The sequence below is a fragment of the Lotus japonicus genome, chromosome 1, assembly GCF_012489685.1.
Source record: "Lotus japonicus ecotype B-129 chromosome 1, LjGifu_v1.2".
NCBI classification, from domain to species: Eukaryota; Viridiplantae; Streptophyta; class Magnoliopsida; order Fabales; family Fabaceae; genus Lotus; species Lotus japonicus.
In genome coordinates, this window is record NC_080041.1 from 112,106,343 (window position 1) to 112,129,599 (window position 23,257).

Genomic DNA, 23,257 nt, shown 5'->3' on the forward strand with positions numbered 1-23,257 from the left:
CTTATAAAGAGATAGTCAAAGTGTGATAGTATTTTCACACATACTAAGTGTGAAACATTTTCACACTCAATGTGTGTGAAAATATTTCACATTCACTAAGTGTGAAAGGCTTAAAACGAAAGGAAGAAAGTGAAGAGAGAATAAAGATACTCGATTCGCACAATTGTGTTTTACACTCAAGGGTGTGAAACACAATTCAGTTTCACACTCAAGATCAGTAGTGTGAATGGACTTTATTTTAAATTTTAAATTTTTCGTTTCTTTAGAATTAGATTTCACACTCAAGTGTGTGAAACATTTTCAAATTTCACACTCAAGAGTGTGAGTTATTGAACTGTTAATAATTTTTTAATTTTTTTTTTGTTTTTTTATAATTTTCATTTCACACTCAAGAGTGTGAAAGAATCAAGTGTTAAGAATTTTATTTTTAATTTTAAATATTTAGTTTTTAATAATTAAATTTCACAATCAAATGTGTGAATCATTTTCAAATTTCACACTCAAGAGTGTGAGTTATTGAACTGTTAATAATTGTATTTTAAAAAAAAATTGATTTTTTTATATTTTCATTTCACACTCAAGAGTGTGAAATATTTTCAAATTTCACCCTCAAGAGTGTGAAGGAACCAACTGTTAAGAATGTGAAAATGTTTTCCATTCACTGAGTGTGAAATACTTAAAACGAAAGGAAGAAGGTGAAGAGGGAATGAACATACATCGGTTCACACTTACAATGTATGAAATGTTTTCACATATATTAAGTGTGAAAAGTGGCAACGAAGAAAACTATGGGATGAGAGTAAAAGTGAAGGGTGGTGTGATAAACAAAAATGATGGTAGTGATAAGATAGGAAAATGGATATGTTTGGAATGAAATTAAATTTTAAAGGGTATTTCAGACATTTTGGTGCATAAAAGAGGGTGGGGGATTAATTGCGGGGGTGTTAAAACTAATGCCCCTAGGGAAATGATTAGATCATTAGTCTATTTAAACATTCATGCTTAATGCTACTCATTATTGTTAAATCGATTAAGGGATTGAAGGTTAATATAGTTGAGTTGAGAATATTCTACACTGGAGGACTGTGTAGTAAGATAAGAAATGGTGAGAGGAATCTATTTCATAGAACAATATTTCTATGTGAATCAATAGGACACATAGAGGTCGAACAACGAAACTCTAATCCCAACAAAACTATCTACTTGGGTTAATCCAACTCTTTTATCTTCTTTATTTATGTTTTTATGTTCTTAAACCAACAATTAATCTCTTGCGAAACCATCATTTAAGTTTGTTAGCTATTGAACAACATAAGTATTACACTTCTCTATGTATACGACAAAACCATTTACTATACTACAATTGAGTCTTAAAAGATTTGAAAGTACTGTGGTAAAAAAATATTTCAACAACCTCTCATATGGGTCATCATCTAGCCCACTCAAAACTTAGTGAAAATAACCAATTCGCATACCCAAAAATAGACTTATTTAAACACTTTACTTAACAACGTAAATTGCATAAAAAGATGGTGGCATCAATTGACCAAAAAAAAAAAGATGGTGGCATCCCCTATAATATCAAGGGTTCTCAATTGGAATGCTGCAATGAACCATTTTAGGCCTCATATCCTCCAACTTCAGGAATTGTTGCTACAACTTGCTGCAAGGTGTAGCTCCTTAGCTTTCTTTGCCATTTCTGTAGTCGTTGGTCCACTTAGTCCCTTCATCTCTTGGTCCATATCTTTCAATGTTCATGTATCCCTTATGTTCACATCAAACATCTTCTCCCCATAATTATTGGGAGAATTACCAAATCACTTATTTGCACTTAGTTAACGTTTAGTTATTGTAGTTGTAGATACTTCCATTAATTAGCCCAATTCAATTTTGTACCCAGATGTATATAAGCTATATTGACACTGATTCTTATTTTCCTAGTTAAATTCATCTTTTAGTCTCACAATACTTTGTAGTTTGTATGTCTTGTGGCTATAAAGAGCATAAGTGAATGCAGTGTTATTATTGAGAGTGCATTACAATTTACAATGTCTGGTACATGGTAAGGCCAATGCACAGCAACCATATGATACATTTCAGGCAGAGAAAGAGTAGATGAAAAAAAAGGTGAAAGAAAAAAAGGGTAAAAAGATATAGTCCTAAGTCCTAATCAACACAATATATCTAAGAAATCTTACTACATACAAGTAACTTGCAAAAACTTTTATCCAAATTCTCTAAACTATGGTTATAAAAAAACAATCTACGGTCTTTTGCTGTTTCATGAAGCAGCAGGAAATAGTTCAGGATTGATCATGTTGTGTGAATAGCTCCTTTAGTAGTTCTCCTTGTGAAATTGAAAGCGTGTAGATGAGTTTAGGCTGGTCTCTTGACAAAGGCTCTTCAATGTTTTTGTAAGAGCAGGACTTCCACAGTAGAATACACCTGCATTAAGAAAATAGTACTCGTTTCTTTTATTCAATTTTTCTTTCTTTCTCAAATTTAGAAATTCACAAAATTTCAATTTTTTATACCTATCCGAGAATTTGGATGTGCACTAGCTAATTGAGTGAAGACTTTTTCCCAGTTGGGTATTCCAAAATGAGTTCGTATCTGGCATAAGGTAACATCATGATAAAAGCTTAACATTTGGTATCTGAAAACGTGAAAATAAAACATGTGACAAGCCTATACACTTTTTGTTGAAATAGTACTTTAATAAGAGTGCATATGTTATTTTTCCATTTTCGTACTTTACTGAACATATTCTTACTCCAAAAAAGTATCATATCAATACCCGGCTTTCTGAAATTACATCAACTCCATTTTTAGCATGTTGCAGCTTCTGAATCATGGCAATAAGAGCAGACCGTGCATCACATTCCTCATACACACTAGTCAGATAGTTGTGCATTTCTATAATACCCTGCATCATTTAAACATGTCAGAAATTTACTATATCAAAACCAAGAAATTAAAAGAAATGATGAGTTTGGTTCTGTCTTACATCATTGTCATATTCAGCAATATCAGTCATGGCACCTTTGAACCATTCAAATGAAGCCTGCTCCCTTGTCACCCAATAAAAATATGCTCTTTCAGGAAATTTTTTATCTTCCTCCACCGAGTGATTGCTATGGAAGGATTCCGCCATAGGACTTCTCTGCCATGTTAACCCATGAATGGGTAATTTCAATATTCTGCTAACCAAAAACTATATAAAGTGTTGTTAATCTTGTCACTTACTTCTTTCATGTGGTTCAGGAGATCTTTCAAAATACTGATCATCGGTGTCGCCCCGATTCCTAGACCTATAAGCAAGAGGACATCATAATGCTTGTAGTTTTGTGCTGGGGCTCCATAGGGTCCTTTGATGAGGATCTTTGGATATATAATGCTACAAAGAGTAAATAAAGTCTTAGTACACCTAAGACCTTGGCTTTGAGGGTCTTGGAGTGTTAAGACATAAGAGTTTTTATTCACCTTGGCATTGAAGGGTCATAGCTTGAATTTGCACTCCGAGGCTCACAAACCTGCACTGTTAAGTTTTAGTACAACTACATGTTCAACAGTTATCATATTTCTATTATGGTTTAATTAAACAAAGGATAAACCTTAGATATAGTACTCTGTGCTGTTGTCCAATGAAAATCAGTGTCCCACTTTCTTAATGTTTTATTAACTTTCTTAATCTGATATATTCCGTTAATTTTTAATTTTCTATGTCAGGTATCATGTTGTAATTGGATAATAGTAAAAACTGCACTTATGGAACTGCTCCTATGTTTCGTCCTTAAATAAATAACTTTGAGTTCACAATTCACACATAAACATTACCTTTGCAAACCTGGTTTTGAGTTCTCTAGTCCAATCTCCCAAGCTTCTTATATGGACACTCAAGTAGTCATCTCCAGGTGAAGAGGTGATGGAGAAAGGGTGCCTGTAACAAGTATAAATTTGAGCACCCTAGGTAAAGTGACATAGAGTCTGTTTGGATGCAGATCAAAGATCACTGATTGAAGCTTATTCAGTGCTTTTCCTAGTATATAAGCTTCATTAAGTGCTCTTTAGTTCGTATCCAAACGAGTTGATAGGCAAATAAATTTTCTGATCAATATCTGCAGAGTATCTAGGTGATTACCATTCAAAACTAGATATATCTGGACACTTTACAAACATGTACATTCCACTTTTATACTTGAATCCTGAGGGTTTGGTCATGTAGAGTGCTAGAACATTTCCTGTGTATATTATTCCCTGAAATTTCAAAGTAGTAAAATCACTTTCCTGCTTCTACGTGAAGAACAAAGGTGAAGAAGTTGCTGATACACACCTTAATGATGCTCACTCGGTGATCTTTACTCTTGAAAAATGGATAAATTCTCTCAAAAGCGTAGAGCACAAGAGGAACTGCAAGGTACATCCAAGTCTGCATTACCAAAAGACAATGTCAACTGATTTATTAACATTTTCAGATTGTGGCCCATCTAAATGTCATAATATAGAACTGAATATGGTGCAGGGCCAAATACTAGGTATATAGTCCACAAAGGGAAGGGAGAGTTCAATGATACATGTTACTATCAATAAATCAACTTAATTCATATCAGTTTACATGATCAAGATCTTCTGTCCCCAAATAGTGTCTCAGTTTAGTGTCCGATCAATAAAATCTTGTCATTTCAATTAAAAAAGACATGAGCGAGACAGGGAATGAGACACAATTTTGGGACTGAAGATTGCATTCCCAATTTACAAGTTAAAAGCTGCTGGAACATGTTTATAGGAAAATTGAAATCTAAAATTCAGATCTATTTGGAAGAAAAGTATAGATTCTTGGTAATTAGAATAATGAAAAATGTTAGAGCTACACTTACCGTTTTCTTATGCCAATCCTTGGTGAGATAGAGAAAGTAGCCATGTATGACCAGGAGTATGTAAACCAGAATGAGCAAATGATGTGCATACCAGAAGGCATTGAATCCGGCCAAAATATGCAGCGGGGATGGTAAATTGACAACACTTCTTCTGAAATGATTCGTTGCTAGAGTGAACGTGAAGGCCATAATCAATACCATAAAAATTCCAGTTAAGCCAGCAACACTTCTAACAAGGGTAAGGTAATCAGGCTGCTGATAATCAAAACCCGGCCCAAGAATCGCCATGAACTTATTCGACGGGCACGTTATTAATCTTGGAAAATCACAAGTGACATGCATTAGTACATGAACCAATGTCCCTATACCTACAGCAACAGCAATACACTTGTGGAAGTTTATGTTGTCATCGAACGGGATGATTCTACTAAGAAAGGTTTCTCTTAGCTTTGTAAGGGTTATTCTGCACATGGTTAGCACAATTAGAGCCATGTTGAACTTGAGTGTCTCAGCAGCACCCTGTGCAAAACAGACACAATAACCCATGACTTCAAACGCTCCTTTTTCACGATATTGGCAAAACTTCCAAATGAAAAGCCCCAAGTTTATTGCCAACCAAAGTGTGAAAACCCATAATTTTTTCCATTTATCCATCACAAAATCTGCGGTTGTAGACAGAAATTTGCTAACGGGAGTTCTATACTTTCTGGGTATCATAGTTCTAGATAAAGTTTGGGTTTTAGTACAAAGTTTTTTTGTGACATCTTCAGTACTAACCATTACCCCTAGCAGAGTATCTAGCTGCCACATCTGTTTAAGCAGAAGAAATAAGGGGAATTACAAAAGATAAAGGCTTACACATGAAAAATGCATTAAAAATTTGTAGGCTTGTAACCTCTATGTATCCTTGATGATCCGGATCAAGCTCTTCCATGATCAAAGCTGCATATTCAGCAGCATGCTGTTTGAGATTTCCTAACTTATTTGCTGAGGCACTCAACAAGATAACCTTTAATTTTACAACATTTAGAATTCTGTTATATATAATGAAATGGAGTGAAAGAGGAATTGGTAAAACAAGAGTTTACATTACATGGTCGCAGTACTAACCTCCATGACTTCTTCCTCTGATAGCCTACCATCTCCGTTCTTGTCACACCTGAAAATGAATAAGTTCATTTATACTAGTCAACTAAATAAAAGAGTAACTTAAAAGTGTTTGTGCGCGCTCCTTACATGTCAAAGAACACTTGTAGTCTGGATTCGAGATCTTTGTTAGTCATGTCCTCCCAGAATACTCTAACTTCATCCAGAGTAATCCCATTTTCTGCATAAATTTTCCTCCGCCTTGCCAAGGCTTCATAGAGTTCCCCAGCAAAATCCTTTGACTCTGCCCCCATGCCTATTCAATACAGTTTTGGATTCATCACACAAACTTGTCACCAACTAGGACAACTTGAAAGATAAGAAACCAAAATTAAAATCATAAAATGGGAAGAAAGAAACACAATTGTAGATAATATAAGTACCCATGCAGGCTGCAAATTTGTCTTTTGAGAGCTTCCCTTCAACTGCATGTTTTGCAAATCGCATCTCAATAGACCTCCATGCATAATCTTCTATCCCTGTGACCGTTCTATCGAGGAACCGTAAACCCTTTAGCCCTCTGGCTGCTCCTGATGGCAGCCTCACCATCTTGTTGCCTTTCTCCTGAAAACCATTCCTGCTCCTAACACTGCTTCCCTCATTGGATGCATGATCAGGTTTAGGAACCACCTCCCCAATGGGATCAATCTCAATGCTCTCAAGATTCCATTTTGATGATTCATCTGTGCCTTCTTTTCCTGATGACATCAAAAGATAAGTCCTTGTTGATAAATTCTTCACTATACACACTGCTCAGCAATTGAAGCCTTGAATAAATTTATAATAACTTGACTTGACTCTACCAATCACTTCCTTTTCAGTGCCAATTTTTCTAGGACAATATTTCTGTGTCGTGTTTCAGATGGTGGTTACCAACAACCTTTATTGTTATTATTTTACATGAGATATCTTTATTTACAACAAGTTGCAAGGAAGCGTGTTCGAATTGATGATTTCATTGTTCCAAACTTTTCTTAGCAACAATTTGCTAGAAGCTGCTGCTGTTAACGTCGAAACGTGTCATTTCATATAGTGTTTTGTCAATGATATTGTAAGATATTAAGGCTATGTTTGGATTGATGGAACATAACGGAACGGAACGGAGCGGAATGGAACGGAACGGAATGGAATAAAAGTCTCCTTCCATTGTTTGGATATTTTAGGATGGAATGGAGCAAAGTTACTACTCCATTGTTTGGATAATGAAAAGAGCGAAATAAGTTATACATTTTTTAGTACCATATTACCCTTACTTTCTTTCTTGGAGCATTAGCTAGTCTTGTTTTCAAATTCTGACATGTTTAAAAAATGTAACAGGATATCATGAATGGAGAAAACACTAATAAAAATACCAGAAACCCAAATCTAACACAAAACGCTAATTTTTTTTTACGAGATGCTTCGGCTTCCAATAAAAATTACAAATTGATTGCATATACCTACAAAAGCCTGTATTTGAAATAATATTTAACAAAACACATTGAATAATGCAGCAAGGAATTGAACGCAGTAAAGGAATATAATTCAACAATGACACAAAGTTAAAAGCAATTATTAGGAACAAACAAGCCAGCAACGCAGCAGATAGAGAAAGGTTCATTATAAAAAACCAAGACCCATGTAGTGATGTAGAAATGCAGCAAAGTGAAAACTGCAATGAAAGAAGCATCAGGTTCTAAATGAGCGTGAAAGAAACTGGGTAGTAATAAGGGGGTGGTTAAGGGACATATTTGTATTTTTATAATTTTGTTAGATGTCAATAATTTTGCTCCATCATATTCCTCCCAAATTGAGGGGGAACAAAAATGGGGGAAAGTAATGGAACATGATGGAGCACATTCCACCGGGCTCCATTCCTTTCCATCAATTTTTAATTAATCCAAACAGTTGACCTCTTCCTCCATCCCCTCTCTTCCGCTCCATTCCCTCCCCCTCCATTAATCCAAACAAAGCCTTGGAGACTCTAATTGCCGCATTATACCTAAGAGCATCTCCAATAGACTTCTTATTTTGGAATCTAAAAATAAAGTCCGGATATTGTTATATCCCACCATTTAAGCTATCCTACATGGCATGAGATCTTTGCTAAGATCCGTGCCTCAGCTTATGTACTCTCAAGTCTGGTATCTTAAATAAAATAGTATTTTTTTTCTCATTCAGTACCAGAACCAAAGTGAGTGTGGGTCCTTATGAGTGGGTACTGTTGGTCCAATTAAAAGTAAAATAAGATTTCAACTATTAGAGCGAAATGTGCATTGGGACCTTATGAGTGTCTTAAATCCTATGTGACAGTTTAAACCCATGAAAAATGAGTTAAATCCTAAAATAACATCTCACTGTTGGAGATTCCCTAACACATGTTAGATCCAGCTCAAATGCAGCATTGATTTTCATCCTGATATAAATAAAACTAGTCATTGACTAATGAAACATCTCAAAATTATTGGGTTTGGGTCCAATATATGCATTAAATCTCGGTCAAATGAAAAATATCCAAAATTACAAAAGTAGTACTAGTATAGGATAACAGAGAGTACATGCATTATATTCACTGCCTAGCTTTTGTTAGGCAGTGAATATAATAGAGCAACAGCTTTTGTTAGGCAGTGAATATAATAGAGCAACATACATCATGGAATTGACTGCACAGTCTTGCATTTCATAAAATTTAAATGGAACAATATCGTCCTGTAGTGTGCATACATTATTATTCACATGATTCCCTCAGAATCCAATACTTCAAACTTCTCCACTCTTTACACATAAAACTGCTGGAAACAAATAATGCCCAGCAACCTTCTCTTGACTTGCACATTAATATCATCTTTTATCTAGCTGTTGCATAGCATCTAGTACAGCAATCTTGAGGGCCAGAATAACAAGAAATGAACTCTTAACAACATTTTCAGAACCATATTGATTTATACACACAATATTCTCCTCTATGTTCATAAAACATAGCGCTGTCCCTCCTCCCTCCTAGAAAATATTGCAAAACACATAAAACAAGGGAATCCCATATTATGACATTGACAACGCCTTGCCCAATCAGAAATTGTAGAAATCTCAATTCTGGTTCAAGCATGAACATTTTCCAATTCTCTTTGCAATTCTTGTAAAGATATTTTTAGTTGGCTTTGGTGATGGCTCCATTTTCAAGTCAGGTGATGGCTGCATGTTCACTTCAGATGATGGCTCCATTTTCTCATTAGCTGATGGCTCAAATTCAACTTCCACAGTAATTGATGGCTCAATTTCCATAATGATTGACTGAGCATATATTAGATACACAGCTGTCTCCTTAACAGTCAATCCACGCCCAAAAGAAACAACAATCTCGGTATCGTCACCAGGATCAAGATTTGATTTTACACTCTCCCAATCTTCATCATTAAAGGACATTACAGTACCTTGCTTGTAGATTTGAATGGTGAATTTTGTGTGATTATTTATCATGACACTTGTAAGACATTCCGTTGCCATATTTTCAGGTGTTGATGAATAAACAACACATAAAACTATTCCCTTCAAGCAACAATCACGATCCTCTGGAACTTGAAAATGTACTGAAGGTCCTTCACCTTTATAGGCTAACCAATAAGGATCATCACCACCCGGAAGGAAAAAATTACTAGAAGCGTTGGTTGTTGATCCCTGTATCAAGAACATGTATACATTCGGTTATTTAATCAATCAAATGGACTTTCCGTGCCATGTAATGTGTCATTCTTAATTTCAAAAGATGAATGTTAAATATAATGATAGTATGTTGCATCAAGAAAAACAAAGACAAGGAAACTAATAATTTTGTAACGCAATCATTAACACTAGAAAGTTAGAACCTATTCCGTGCATCAATAATGGCTGCAAAACTCTTACAGAAAGAAAAAGATTACCACAATCCCTGTAACTATAAGATATAATTCTCATAATGTTCTAAAGATTGACTTCCAACACTCCTCAAATTGTGGAATGGATACAAGTCATTCCTTTCTTGCCAACAAAAGACTGTTGAGAATGTGAATCATCACCATCCTTAGAGTTAATTTTGATTACTTTGTATAACTCCTACCATTATACCATACACATAAATTTACCATAACTGAAATTTTATCACGCTGAAATTTATTGTTTGTTATGTTTAATAAATTCAATAGTCAAGTGGTGACATGCTTAAAGTAGATCTAGAGGCAAATAGGAGTGTTATATAAACTATATGTCAATCTATAGGCCTATTATCTTATTCTTTTCGTATAATATGAGATAGCTGATCCTCACTATGAGATAGCAAACCAGTTGTGGCATCCGTGGTAGTGGCATTTAAGATAAATGCTGAGAATAACACTTGTGGTGCCACAATTTAACAGTATCAATGCTACTAAAATTACATTTTTTTTAGTGATTCAGTGTAGACAAAGAAACAAAATGCAATTATTGAAACAACATTGGTCCACTTCTATGTGACAGATGTGACCTTATGATCAAACTTAAATTAGTTTATTGCGCAGATACTTGAATAAGTTCGTATCATATGGAAACTTTCAGGTTTAAGCAAACAAATGCAAATAGAAAAAATTTCCGAATTAATAATAAAGATCAGTAACAGGTGAGAAGGTAGAGAAGACACCTGTGATATGCTGCTGGCAAGAGTATCAATGACTGTGTAGCAACTTCCCAATCTAATCAAAAGTGATTTCAAGGAAAAATCTGAGATTTGTGATGCATATGATGATGATGATGATGATGATGCTTCCAAGTCCATAGAGTTTACATCATATTGATCATCAAGAATTCTTCTTGACTCTTGAGCTAGTTGAATCTCCGAGTGACATTGTATCCAAACACTTCTAAGTTTTGATAGGCTGCTAAGCCATGAAGATGAATTGCCTGAACTATAATTCTGTATATCCATAGAAACTAGAGGCAATGACATGGCCGCAAATAGGGGAATATGGGATAGGGGATTCATTGTTGGTGAAATCCAAGACCGCAAGAGAGAAGGAAAAACATCACGTGATAATCCTTCATATCCACAAAGAGATATGTACCCTATGCTTTTCAATCCTAGTATTGAATAGGGCACTTCCTTTATAGCCGTATCTTTTGCAATGAGTGTTGTCAAGGATTCCATCTGCGCTATATCTTCTTCCAACTTGTCAATTTTTGAACAACCCGAAATGATGAGAGTTTTCACTGACTTTAACTGATAGGTCTTCCCTGGGAGATTGTTAAGGCTTGTACAGCCCTCCAAATTTATTAGAAGAAGATTGCTGAGATCTCCGATGGTATGGTGTAGCTCGAACAAACTTGAACAATCCTTTAGAATGAGCTTTTCTAGATTCGGTAGTTTTGAAAAATCAGGGGTGTTTTCCAAGTACCAGGAATGACTGAGATCGAGAATTTTTAGCTTCTCCAGCAGCTGCAAGAAGATAAATGTTTATAAGAAAAATTAGGAGAATATGGGAAAATTGTGTTGTCAACCTATAGTCATCAACCTTTGAGCTCCATACCTTGGTTTCCTTCCAGACTTGTTTAACACTGCTGTACTTTAACTCTAAAACAACTAGATTTCCCAGATAAAAATGATCAGGTATATATGTGGAAGTAAATCCTTTCCAATAGACCCATTTCAGTTCATGGGACAGATGCCGGTAATCTCCAGTGAGGTCAACACATTCAAGTTGTAAAAGTCTAAGTTTTCTCATTTCCTTGAAAGCGTTAGTACTGAAGCAAACTCTGCTGGTGCTTTGCAACTTCAAAATCAATCCCTCAACAGTTTCTGTTCCCTGCATGTGAAGAAAAAATAAACAGAGAAAAAGTTAGGAGAAACAATTTTTATTTAATTTTCTATGCATAAAGCTCCAGCAGCACTGCCTAACCACACTTTGCAATGAATATGGCAAGTCAAACACTCAGTTTATAAATCCCACTATCATAGCGAGAAAAACAATTCTGAAACAAACAAAGAGTTTTATGATCCAGAAAAGATAGCCAAAAGTTTCAATATGTATTCTTACCGTATTTTTGGTCAAAACATCATGGACATCCTCATGAAACCACAACCGACTACGCTTCCCAAGATCTTTCGTCGAACTTTCACGAACAATTGCTCTTCCCATATCTCGAACAAGATCATGCATTCCAAGCTTGTTATTCTTTTCAACCTGAAGGAGGCTCCTCTCTATGAGGAGAGTTATTCCAATATCAGCATAAAGTCCACAGCCATTTAATATATCTGTAACATAGGCTCTGTCTTTACCAACAAAGAAACAACATATGTCAAGAAATATATCCTTTTCCAGCTCATCCTTTAAACCATCATAACTTATTCTGAGTTTCTGTTGCACTTGATCATTGGGAATTCTCTCTAGTTTTGACAATACACTTTCCCATTCTATTTCCTCCCTCTCATTTAAGTAAGATCCAAGGACTTCAAGAGCTAGAGGTAACCCTCCGCAGTAAGCAACTACTCTTCTGGATAGTTCATTGAAATCTTCTCTTGGACTAGCTTCTCCAAAAGCATGCCAACTGAAAAGCTCAAGCGACTCATCTTCATCCATTTCCTTCATTGTGTACACATAGTCAGCTTTAAGTGAATTGTGTAATCGCACATCTCTGGTTGTAACAATTATCACACTTCCTGATGCAAACCATTCGCGATTTCCACACAAGGCTCTCAATTGCTCAGATGTGGTCACATCATCAAGTATAACCAGAGCCCTTTTTCCAGAAAGTATTTTCTTAATCATAGCTGTCCCTCTCCCAATACTATGTATCTTCTCCTTAGTTTTCAGGACATCAGAAAGAAGTTGCTCTTGCAAATGCATATGCCCTCTACTATCATTCTCACAAACTTCTCTAATGTTTTCAATGAAACTTGTACACATGAATTTGCGATGGATTTGATTGAAGATGGCTTTGGCTGTGGTTGTTTTACCCAACCCTCCCATTCCCCAGATTCCTACCATACAAACTTTGCTGGATTGGCTTTCAATCAACTTAATCACTTCTTGCAAGTGGGATTCTAATCCAACAGGAAAATCAGTAATGGACATGAGTCTGATGTCTAAATTCCGGAAAACGTTTTTAACAATTTCATTAATTGCTTCAGCTTCACTCCTTCAATAATAACAATAATAATAATAATAATTATGATAAATACAAAACAGATTAACATAAATAAGGAAATATCATAACTTCTTTTTTCAAATAAAAGAATGTTGAGTAGAAGAAGTATTGATTAACCTAACCTATCAGGGCTCAAATTATAACCAGAAAAACTTGCAACTTCGTGTCCACCTCTTCTCGTTTTCCTTTGTGTATCCTCTACTTGCAATTGCTTTCCAAGCAAAAGGACGGGACCCTTCTGGTTACGCACGTGCGACGGGTCAACATGGTAAAATAAAGGAATAACCAGCTGGCCATAAGTTCTCCGGCATTCCAAGATTTTGACGAGTTCATCAAGACACCATCTAGATGAAGCATAGTTACTGGAGAGAACTGCTAAAGATATACGAGACCCTTCTATTGCTCGCAACAGTGCTGGTTTCAGCTCGGATCCTTTTTTAAGCTTCTCATCGTCAAGGAATACGTTGATTCCAGCGTTTGAGAGGGCAGCATAGAGATGAGAAACGAAGCTGTGACGGGTGTCTTCTCCCCTGAAGTTTATGAACACGTCGTAGATCCATTCATGATGATTAATCGAACCCGAAAGCTATTCTCACACACCCAGCCTGCATTGCCAACTGTGGGCTACGGACTACCCCTCTTGGCATCATTATTTTAGTAGAAGTTGTGTTGATTTTTCTATTTTTTCCAAATTTATTAAAAGGAATCTTCATTTAATTCATTTATAGTTGTGTTGAAACCTTATATTTCTGTAATAAATTTTATTTTATTTTTACATCGGAAAGATAAATTATCCTCTTCAATGATTGATCTCTGGACCTCTCCCTCTCAACCCATATGTCACCATCTCTTACCATTTGAGCTATCCTTATCCTTTGGGGACAATAAATTTTGATTTTAGATATGAATGTATTTATAAATTTTTAGTAGTTCAAATATATTTATGAGAAATATGGTATTGAGGTATTCTATGACCATAAATTTTTTATTTTTATGCTAATTTTCATCTTCAGTAATTAAAAAAATTGAAATAGAGAAAAAAATAATTTAAGTGTGTTTAAGAATGAAAAACTTATATATGATGTATTTAAAGTTTTAATAATAGTATATTATGTTTTTATTCTTACAAACTCACATGTAGATTTTCCCCCACGAGTTAAAACTCCTGGATCCGTCACTGGTGGAGCTCCTTAGCTTTCTTTGCCCTTTCTCTAGTGGTTGGTCCACTTTGTCCCTTCATCTCTTGGTCCATATCTTTCAATGCTCATGTATCCCTTATGTTCACATCAAACATCTTCTCCCCATAATTATTTGGAGAATTACCAAATCACTTATTTGCACTTAGTTAACGTTTAGTTATTGCGGTTGTAAATAATTCCATTAATTAGCCCAATTCAATTTTGTATCAAGATGTACATAAGCTATATTGACACTGATTCACATTTTCCTAATTAAATTCATCTTGTAATCTCACAATACTTTGTATATCTTGTGGCTATAAAGAGCATGCATGAATGCAGTGTTGTTACAATTTACAATGTATGAAATGAGGTAAGGCCATGCACAGTAACCATATGATACACATCTCAGGCAGAGAAAGAGTAGATGAGGGAAAAGGTGAAAGAAAAAAAGATAAAAAGATCTAGTCCTAAGTCCTAACCAACACAATTTCTAAGAAATCTTACTACATACAAGTAACTTACAAAAACTTCAATCCAAATTCACTAAACTATGGTTATAAAAAAACAATTTACGGTAGAATACACCTGCATTAAGAAAATAGTTCAGGATTGATCATGTTGTGTGAATTGCTCCTTTAGAAGTTCTCCTTGTGAAATTGAAAGCGTGTAGATGAGTTTAGGCTGGTCTCTTGACAAAGGCTCTTCAATGTTTTTGTAAGAGTAGGACTTCCACAGTAGAATACCCCTGCATTAAGAAAATAGTACTCGTTTTCTTTTATTCAAACTTTTATTTTCTTTCTCAAATTTAGAAATTCACAAATAATTTCAATTTTTTATACCTATCCGAGAATTTGGATGTGCACTAGCTAATTGAGAGAAGACTTTTTTCCAGTTGGGTCTTGCAAAATGAGTTCGTATCTGGCATATGATAACATATAAAAACTTAACATTAATAAGAGTCCCCTTGTTAAACTATGAAAACGTGAAAATAACACATGTGACACATGTTTTGTTGAAATAGTACTTTAATAAGAGTGCATATGTTATTTTTCCGTTTTCGTACTTTAAAGAACGTACTCTTACTCCAAAAAAGTATTATATCAATACCCGGCTTTCGGAAACTACATCAACTCCATTTTTAGCATGTTGCAGCTTCTGAATCATGGCAATAAGAGCAGACCGTGCATCACCTTCCTCATACACACTAGTCAGATAGTTGTGCATTTCTATAATACCCTGCATCATTTAAACATGTCAGAAATTTACTATATCAAAACCAAGAAAAGAAATGATGAGTTTGGTTATCAATCTTACATCATTGTCATATTCAGCAATATCATTCATGACACCTTTGAACCAGTCAAATGAAGCCTGCTCCCTTGTCACCCAATAAAAATATGCTCTTTCAGGAAATTTTTTATCTTCCTCCACCGAGCGATTGCTATGGAAGGATTCCGCCATAGGACTTCTCTGCCATGTTAACCCATGAAGGGGTAATTTCAATATTCCGTAACCAAAAACTATATAAAGTGTTGTTAATCTTGTCACTTACTTCTTCAGGACTTCCTGTCTTCATGTGGTTCAGGAGATCTTTCAAAATACTGATCATCGGTGTTGCCCCGATTCCTAGACCTATAAGCAAGAGGACATCATAATGCTTGTAGTTTTGTGCTGGGGCTCCATAGGGTCCTTTGATGAGGATTTTTGGATATGTAATGCTACAAAGAGTAAATAAAGTCTTATTACACCTTGGCTTTGAGGGTCTTGGAATGTTAAGACTTTAAGAGTTTTTATTCACCTTGGCATTGAAGGGTCATAGCTTGAATTTGCTCTAGTTTCCATTCTCACAAGGCTTCCCTTTCTTGCTGCTGCACTCTGAGGCTCACAAACCTGCACTGCTAAGTTTTAGTACAACTACATGTTCAACGGTTATCATATTTCTATTGCCGATTAATTAAACAAAGGATAAACCTTAGATATAGTACTCTGTGCTGTTGTCCAATGAAAACCAGTGACCTACTTTCTTAATGTTTTATTAACTTTCTTAATCTGATATATTCCCTTAATTTTAAATTTTCTATGTCAGGTATCATTTTGTAATTGGATAATAGTAAAAACTGCACTTATGGAACTGCTCCCATGTTTCGTCCTTAAATAAAAAGCTTTGAGTTCACAATTCACACAAACATCAATCACCTTTGCAAACATGTTTTTGAGTTCTGAAGTCCAATCTCCCAAGGTTCTTATATGGACACTCAAGTAGTCATCTCCAGGTGCAGAGGTGATGGAGAAAGGGTGCCTGTAACAAGTATAAAATTGAGCACCCTAGGTAAAGTGACATAGAGTCTGTTTGGAGGCAGATCAAAGATCACTGATTGAAGCTTATTCTGTACTTATTCTAGTATATAAGCTTCAATAAGTGCTCTTTAGTTCGTATCAAAACGAGTTGATAGGCAAATAAATGTTCTGATCAATATCTGGCAAGTATCAAGGTTATTACCATTCAAAACTAGATATATCTGGACACTTTACAAAAATGTACATTCCACTTTTATACTTGAATCCTGAGGGTTTGGTCATGTAGAGTGCTAGAACATTTCCTGTGTATATTATTGCCTGAAATTTCAAAGTAGTAAAATCACTTTCCTGCTTCAACGTGAAGAACAAAGGTGGAGAAGTTTTTGATACACACCTTAATGATGCTCACTCGGTGATCTTTACTCTTAAAAAATGGATGAATTCTCTCAAAAGCATAGAGCACAAGAGGAACTGCAAGATACATCCAAGTCTGCATTACCAAAAGACAATGTCAACTGATTTATTAACGTTTTCAGATTGTGGCCTATCTAAATGTCATAATATAGAACTGAAAATGGAGTAGGGCGAAATACTAGGTATATAGTCCTCAAGGGGAAGGGAGAGTTTAATCATACATTTTACTAGCAATGAATCAACTTAATTCATATCAGTTTACATTATCAAGATTAACTGTTCCCAAATAGTATCTCAGTTTCGTGTCCCATCAATAAAATCTTGTCATTTTAATTAAAAAAGACATGAGCGAGACAGGGAATGAGACACAATTTTGGGACTGAAGATTGCATTCCCAATTTACAAGTTAAAAGCTGTTGGAACATATTTAAGAGAGATAGGAAAATTGAAATCAGAATTCAGATCTATTTGGAAGAAAAGTGTAGCTTCTTGGTAATTAGAATAATGAAAAATGTTAGAGCTACACTTACCGTTTTCTTATGCCAATCCTTGGTGAGATAGAGAAAGTAGCCATGTATGACCAGGAGTATGTAAACCAGAATAAGCAAATGATGTGCATACCAGAAGGCATTGAATCCGGCCAAACTATGCAGCGGGGACGGTAAATTGACAACATTTTTTCTGAAATAATGCGTTGCTAGAGTGAACGTGAAGGCCATAATCAAGACCATAAAAATTCCAGTTAAACCAGCAACGCCTTTAACAAGGGTAAGGTAATCAGGCTGCTGATAATCAAAACCTGGCCCAAGAATCGTCATGAACTTATTCGACGGGCACGTTATTAATCTTGGAAAATCACAAGTGACATGCATTAGTACATGAATCAAAGTCCCTATAACTACAGCAACAGCAATACACTTGTGGAAGTTTATGTTGTCATCGAACGGGATGATTCTACTAAGAAAAGTTCCTCTTAGCTTTGTAAGGGTTCTTCTGCACATGGTTAGCACAATTAGAGCCATGTTGAACTTGAGTGTCTCAGCAGCACCCTTTGCAAAACAGACACAATAACCCATGACTTCAAACGCTCCTTTTTCACGATATTGGCGAAACTTCCAAATGAAAAGCCCCAAGTTTATTGCCAACCAAAGTGTGAAAACCCATAATTTTTTCCATTTATCCATCACAAAATCTGCGGTTGAAGAGAGAAATTTGCTAACGGGAGTTCTATACTTTCTTGGTATCATAGCTTTAGTTAAAGTTTGGGTTTTAGTACAAAGTTTTTTTGTGACATCTTCAGTACTAACCATTTCCCTTAGCAGAGTTTCTAGCTGCCACATCTGTTTAAGCAGAAGAAATAAGGGGAATTACAAAAGATAAAGGCTTACACATGAAAAATGCATTAAAAATTTATAGGCTTGTAACCTCTATGTATCCTTGATGATCCGGATCAAGCTCTTCCATGATCAAAGCTGCATATTCAGCAGCATGCTGTTTGAGATTTCCTAACTTATTTGCTGAGGCACTCAACAATATAACCTTTAATTTTACATAACAACATTTAGAATTCTGTTATATATAATGAAATGGAGTGAAAGAGGAATTGGTAAAACAAAAGTTTACATTACATGGTCGCAGTACTAACCTCCATGACTTCTTCCTCTGATAGCCTACCATCTCCGTTCTTGTCACACCTGAAAATGAATAAGTTCATTTATACTAGTCAACTAAATAAAAGAGTAACTTGAAAGTGTTTGTGCGCGCTCCTTACATGTCAAAGAACACTTGTAGTCTGGATTCGAGATCTTTGTTAGTCATGTCCTCCCAGAATACTCTAACTTCATCCAGAGTAATCCCATTTTCTGCATAAATTTTCCTCCGCCTTGCCAAGGCTTCATAGAGTTCCCCAGCAAAATCCTTTGACTCTGCCCCCATGCCTATTCAATACAGTTTTGGATTCATCACACAAACTTGTCACCAACTAGGACAACTTGAAAGATAAGAAACCAAAATTAAAATCATAAAATGGGAAGAAAGAAACACAATTGTAGATAATATAAGTACCCATGCAGGCTGCAAATTTGTCTTTTGAGAGCTTCCCTTCAACTGCATGTTGAGCAAAGCGCTTCTCAATAGACCTCCATGCATCATCTTCTTTCCCTGTGACCGTTCTATCGAGGAACCGTAAACCCTTAAGCCCTCTGGCTGCTCCTGATTGCAGCCTCACCATCTTGTTGCCTTTCTCCTGAAAACCATTCCTGCTCCTAACATTGCTTCCATTTCTGAGAAATGAAACCTCATTGGGAGCTTTTACCACCATTCCTTCATTGGATGCATGATCAGGTTTAGAAACCACCTCCCCAATGGGATCAATCTCAATGCTCTCAAGAATCCATTTTGATGATTCATGTTGGCCTTCTTTTCCTGATGACATCAATCAAAAGATTACCTACCAGATTGTGGAATCTGGGTATGTGCAATCACAGGCGAAAAGTGTTCAATGTGGGTTCTTTTAGGAATTGTAAGGGTATTAGAGGGAAAGAAGAAATTGTCAAACTTGGATTTGAGAGATACAAGTATATAAATGTTGCATTTTTGCTTTGCTAATTATAGGAAAATGAAAACAGGTTGAATTTCACACACTTGTTTATCTGGTTCAACTAACCATACCCCTTAGCCAACTGTAAAAACTAATTCACAACGTATAAACAATTTTTTTGTTTGCATGCTTTTACAAAACTTACTCTGTAACGAAAACTTGGCACTTTCACGCTCATTTTGAATCCTTTGATCACCCACCATTGCTACTGTGGAATCCTTCATCACTGCTTGTTTATATTTACTTACTCTTTGGCTTTCTAATTTCTTCTTATATATATATATATATATATATGCATTTTTATTACTAAGGTCAAAGGGATCATATTAATTCTTTCAAAATTTGGAGATCATATTAAAATGTAGGTTTTTTCAACAAATTCTTCACTATACGCTGCTTAGGAATAGAAACCTTAACTAAATTTTAAAAAAGTCAAATTATCTATTAGCCATGCTCATACTTGTTCCCTCATATATATTTTTGTTAAAGGAAAAGTGTTACAATGTAACTTAGTAATATGTTTAATAACTTGACTCTACCTACCATTTCCTTTTCAGTGCCAAATTTTCTAGGACATTTCTGTGTCGTGTTTCAGATGGTGGTTACCAACAACCTTTATTGTTATTATTTTACATGAAACATCTTTATTTAATTACAACAAGTTGCAAGGAAGGGTGTTCGAGTGCATAATTGATGATTTCATTGTACCAAATTTTTCTTAGCAACAATTCGTTAGAAGCTACTGCGGTTAACGTCAAAACGTGTAATTTCATATAGTGTTTTGTCAATGATATTGTAAGATATTCGTAAATTGGAGACTCGACGTGCCCGCATTATACCTAACACAATACCACATGTTGGATCCAGCTCAAATGCAGCGATGATTTTCATCCTGATTTATATAAAACTAGTCATTGACTAATGAAATTAAACATCTCAAAATTATCCGGGAAAGGATCCAATATTTGCATTCCCTTTTTTTTTAAACTTATATATGCATTAAATTTAAGTCAAATATAAAACATATAAATAAAAGACTATATATCAAGAGAAAAATATCCTAAATTAAAAAGTACTAGTATTATACCTGTGCCATCTACAACTGATATTATGAAAGAAATTTATAATATTTATAGTGAAAAGTTAATTTTTTGGCAAAGTCTGTTGTATCGGCGTTACCCTCCTACAGCATGCAAACTATGTTGTTACCAAAAGGAGTGTGTGAGAAATTGGACCAAATCCAACGCAAGTTTATTTGGGGGTCGGAAAATGGCTCAAATAAATCAAGCCAAGTTAAATGGAGTACTATTTGCAGCCCTAAGTCTCATGGTGGCCTGGGTTTCCGGTTGACGTCTGATTTCAACAAGGCAATGATCATGAAGCTAGGGTGGGGTCTTATTCACCAACCATCATCTCTTTGGGTCCGTGTGTTGAGAGGGAAATATAATTGTGGCAGTGAGATGTTACTTGTGGTGAAGAAGCGAAGTCGCGAATCCCTTGCCTGGAAGGATATTCGCTCCACCTGGGATACACTGCTGCAAGGCAGTAGGTGGAAAATAGGTAACGGTCAGACAACAAAGTTCTGGACCAGTTCTTGGCTTACATCGGGTAACAGCCTGATCGATGTGGCGATAACCCCAATCCCACAGAACTTGCTTGATTTTCCTGTTGCTCATTATTTTGAAACAGGAAGAGGGTGGAAATCTTTTCTCTTTTCTAACATGTTGCCTCGCAGGTTTACTCAGGAAATCCTCCTTGATCATAGCCCCTTCAAGGACCCGGAAACAGCGGATGAGGTTAAATGGGTTGGTAACCCGTCCGGAGCTTTCTCCACTAAATCAGCATACGACTTGATCGCAGGCTTTCCCTGCCAGAGACGTGAAGAGAGCTTATGGAAATCAGTGTGGCAGATAAAAGGGCCACAGCGTATTAGGGTCTTCATCTGGAAACTCATCAACAACGGAGTCCTCACGAATGTGAAGCTCTTGAAGCGACACATGGGAGATTCTGATATTTGTCCCCTGTGCCAAGCGTCGGCAGAGGACTACCTGCACCTCTTTCGTGATTGCAGTGTCGTGGAATCCTTCTGGAGGTCCACCTTGGATCGTGAGGTAATCCCTTCCTTCTTCACAGCGAACTGTCAGTCCTGGCTTTCGGGCAACATCTCCGGTGGCCTTGGTGGACACGCTAATGTGGACTGGCCCCGCTTCTTTAGCTCAGCGCTATCGGCTATATGGCGTATGCGGAACGAACTGGTCTTTGACGGTACTCCTCATAACCCCGCCCGTATATGGAGCTTCGTTCGCTCCCTTGGTATGGAAGAGCTGGCTGCTGCAGCTTGCACGCCTCTTTCCTTACGCATCTTGTAGAACCAGCATTTTGAGACTTTTGCTTTTACACCGTCCCAGCCCCGAGTAACGAAATGGTCTTGTCCTCCTCCAGGGTGGGTCAAGCTCAACGTGGATGGGGCACTTACTTCCAACAATCTAGCCAGTTGCAGTGGAGCTATTCGAGACGCATCAGGAGCTTGGCAGTTGGGATTTAGCTGCAACCTTGGCACCTTTGGCACGAACTCTGCATTCCTGGTTGACCTTATCGCGCTTCAGAAGGCCATGCATTTGGTTATTAGTCTCGACTTCTCCCAGGTTATTATCGAGAGTGATTTCCTAGAAGTGGTTAACCTCTTTGATGGCCAGGACATCTCGTCTCACCAGTACAGCTCTATTATTTTGGATGCTCGCACGGTGCAAGCAGCTCACGGAGCCATTGTGGTTCAGCACATTAGTCGGGAAGCCAATTCTTTGGCGGATTATCTGGACAAAGTAGGTCTTGTCATGCCCTTCGGTTCACACACTTTTAACCATCCTTTTGGAGAGTGTCACCAGCGCCTGCTTCAAGACTTAGAAGCAACTGAAAACCCTGTTGCTAGGCAGTTCCCGCCTTAGCCTTTCTTTTCTTGGGGCTATACTTCTCACTGTAACAAAAAAAAAAGGTTAATAAAAAGCTAAATTAAACATACATCTATGCAATAAAGATTATCAAGTTTTATTCTAATTCTAATATTAGTAAAAACATCTTTATAAACTACATTTGTTATTGCTAAACATGCATTTATTCAACTCTTGTTCTCTTTTAACTCTTGAATGCGCCACATGCAATTTCAAATAATAATAATTAGTATATGTTGGGATTTTGTTTTTTGAAAATTCAAAGAAGTTTATTCATAACTTGGTCAAAGACCACATTACAAAAGAGCTATTCAGTTTACCAAACTAGATAATATTCACTGCAGAGGCTAACTACAACCTCTAGACCATGGTAGTAAGTATCGGCCGATACACCGATACGATACGCGATACAATACGTTTTTAGGTAAATGATACGTATCGTACCTGTGTATCGAATTGTCCCTGTATCGCATCCGTATCGGCTGTATCGTATCATGTATCGTTGTATCGCGATACGAAGTTGTATCGCACGATACAGAAACTGGGCAAACCGGGTCAGGTTCGCGATCCAGTTCGGATTTTTTAATTTTTTTTTAGCGTTTTCTTACGGGTTTTTTTTTGTTTGGGCCAAAGTGGGTCGACCCAATGCATTTAGGGATTGAAATT

General features: G+C 36.3%; 3 protein-coding genes across 11 annotated transcripts; all 3 read right to left on the reverse strand.

Annotated features, from left to right (window-relative positions):
• Positions 1 to 2,004: 2,004 nt before the first annotated feature.
• LOC130729297 (putative respiratory burst oxidase homolog protein H) lies at positions 2,005 to 6,848 on the reverse strand. Of its 7 annotated transcripts, none has more exons than XM_057580998.1 (14): positions 6,407 to 6,842; positions 6,114 to 6,279; positions 5,988 to 6,036; positions 5,773 to 5,886; positions 4,878 to 5,687; positions 4,334 to 4,429; positions 4,142 to 4,257; positions 3,838 to 3,940; positions 3,484 to 3,533; positions 3,247 to 3,397; positions 3,008 to 3,163; positions 2,798 to 2,926; positions 2,535 to 2,613; positions 2,005 to 2,445 (listed from the first exon to the last, which is right to left on the reverse strand). In XM_057580998.1, the coding sequence occupies exons 1-14, from the start codon at positions 6,729 to 6,731 to the stop codon at positions 2,336 to 2,338; spliced, it is 2,454 nt and encodes an 817-aa protein (XP_057436981.1). In that variant the 5' UTR covers positions 6,732 to 6,842; the 3' UTR covers positions 2,005 to 2,335. The 7 variants fall into 7 exon arrangements, with proteins under 7 accessions (XP_057436981.1, XP_057436986.1, XP_057436987.1 ...); XM_057581003.1 differs by having other exon boundaries at positions 4,878 to 5,396; positions 6,407 to 6,841; XM_057581004.1 differs by having other exon boundaries at positions 6,114 to 6,332; positions 6,407 to 6,548.
• Positions 6,849 to 8,653: 1,805 nt separating this feature from the next.
• On the reverse strand, positions 8,654 to 13,386 carry LOC130729299 (disease resistance protein RUN1-like). Its single transcript, XM_057581007.1, has 5 exons — positions 13,274 to 13,386; positions 12,041 to 13,047; positions 11,534 to 11,809; positions 10,651 to 11,442; positions 8,654 to 9,677 (listed from the first exon to the last, which is right to left on the reverse strand). The coding sequence occupies exons 2-5, from the start codon at positions 12,989 to 12,991 to the stop codon at positions 9,090 to 9,092; spliced, it is 2,607 nt and encodes an 868-aa protein (XP_057436990.1). The 5' UTR covers positions 12,992 to 13,047; positions 13,274 to 13,386; the 3' UTR covers positions 8,654 to 9,089.
• Positions 13,387 to 14,613: 1,227 nt separating this feature from the next.
• Positions 14,614 to 19,907, reverse strand: LOC130729298 (putative respiratory burst oxidase homolog protein H). Of its 3 annotated transcripts, XM_057581005.1 has the most exons (15): positions 19,789 to 19,905; positions 19,109 to 19,468; positions 18,816 to 18,981; positions 18,690 to 18,738; positions 18,470 to 18,583; positions 17,575 to 18,384; positions 17,025 to 17,120; positions 16,833 to 16,948; positions 16,529 to 16,631; positions 16,131 to 16,222; positions 15,885 to 16,050; positions 15,647 to 15,802; positions 15,440 to 15,568; positions 15,172 to 15,250; positions 14,614 to 15,077 (listed from the first exon to the last, which is right to left on the reverse strand). In XM_057581005.1, exons 1-15 carry the CDS (start codon positions 19,865 to 19,867, stop codon positions 14,968 to 14,970), a joined length of 2,625 nt encoding a protein of 874 aa, XP_057436988.1. In that variant the 5' UTR covers positions 19,868 to 19,905; the 3' UTR covers positions 14,614 to 14,967. The 3 variants fall into 3 exon arrangements, 2 of the variants coding, with proteins under 2 accessions (XP_057436988.1, XP_057436989.1); XM_057581006.1 differs by lacking the exon at positions 19,789 to 19,905 and having other exon boundaries at positions 18,816 to 19,034; positions 19,109 to 19,250; XR_009015955.1 differs by lacking the exons at positions 14,614 to 15,077; positions 15,172 to 15,250 and having other exon boundaries at positions 15,523 to 15,568; positions 15,647 to 15,797; positions 19,789 to 19,907.
• Positions 19,908 to 23,257: the final 3,350 nt, after the last annotated feature.

Coding starts and splice junctions, on each gene's coding strand:
- LOC130729297 (XM_057580998.1), bottom strand. CDS start 6,731: ATGTCATCAGGAAAAGAAGGCACAGATGAATCATCAAAATGGAATCTT. Junction 5,688..5,772: donor ATCATCAAGGATACATAGAG/GTTACAAGCCTA, acceptor CTGCTTAAACAG/ATGTGGCAGCTAGATACTCT. Junction 3,941..4,141: donor GATATATCTAGTTTTGAATG/GTAATCACCTAG, acceptor TACTTGTTACAG/GCACCCTTTCTCCATCACCT.
- LOC130729299 (XM_057581007.1), bottom strand. CDS start 12,991: ATGGTAGGAATCTGGGGAATGGGAGGGTTGGGTAAAACAACCACAGCC. Junction 11,810..12,040: donor ATGTTTTGACCAAAAATACG/GTAAGAATACAT, acceptor CTTCACATGCAG/GGAACAGAAACTGTTGAGGG. Junction 9,678..10,650: donor TTGCCAGCAGCATATCACAG/GTGTCTTCTCTA, acceptor TTCTTGATACAG/GGATCAACAACCAACGCTTC.
- LOC130729298 (XM_057581005.1), bottom strand. CDS start 19,867: ATGAAGGATTCCACAGTAGCAATGGTGGGTGATCAAAGGATTCAAAAT. Junction 18,739..18,815: donor CTACAAGTGTTCTTTGACAT/GTAAGGAGCGCG, acceptor ATTCATTTTCAG/GTGTGACAAGAACGGAGATG. Junction 17,121..17,574: donor AGGATTGGCATAAGAAAACG/GTAAGTGTAGCT, acceptor TTGGTAATGCAG/ACTTGGATGTATCTTGCAGT.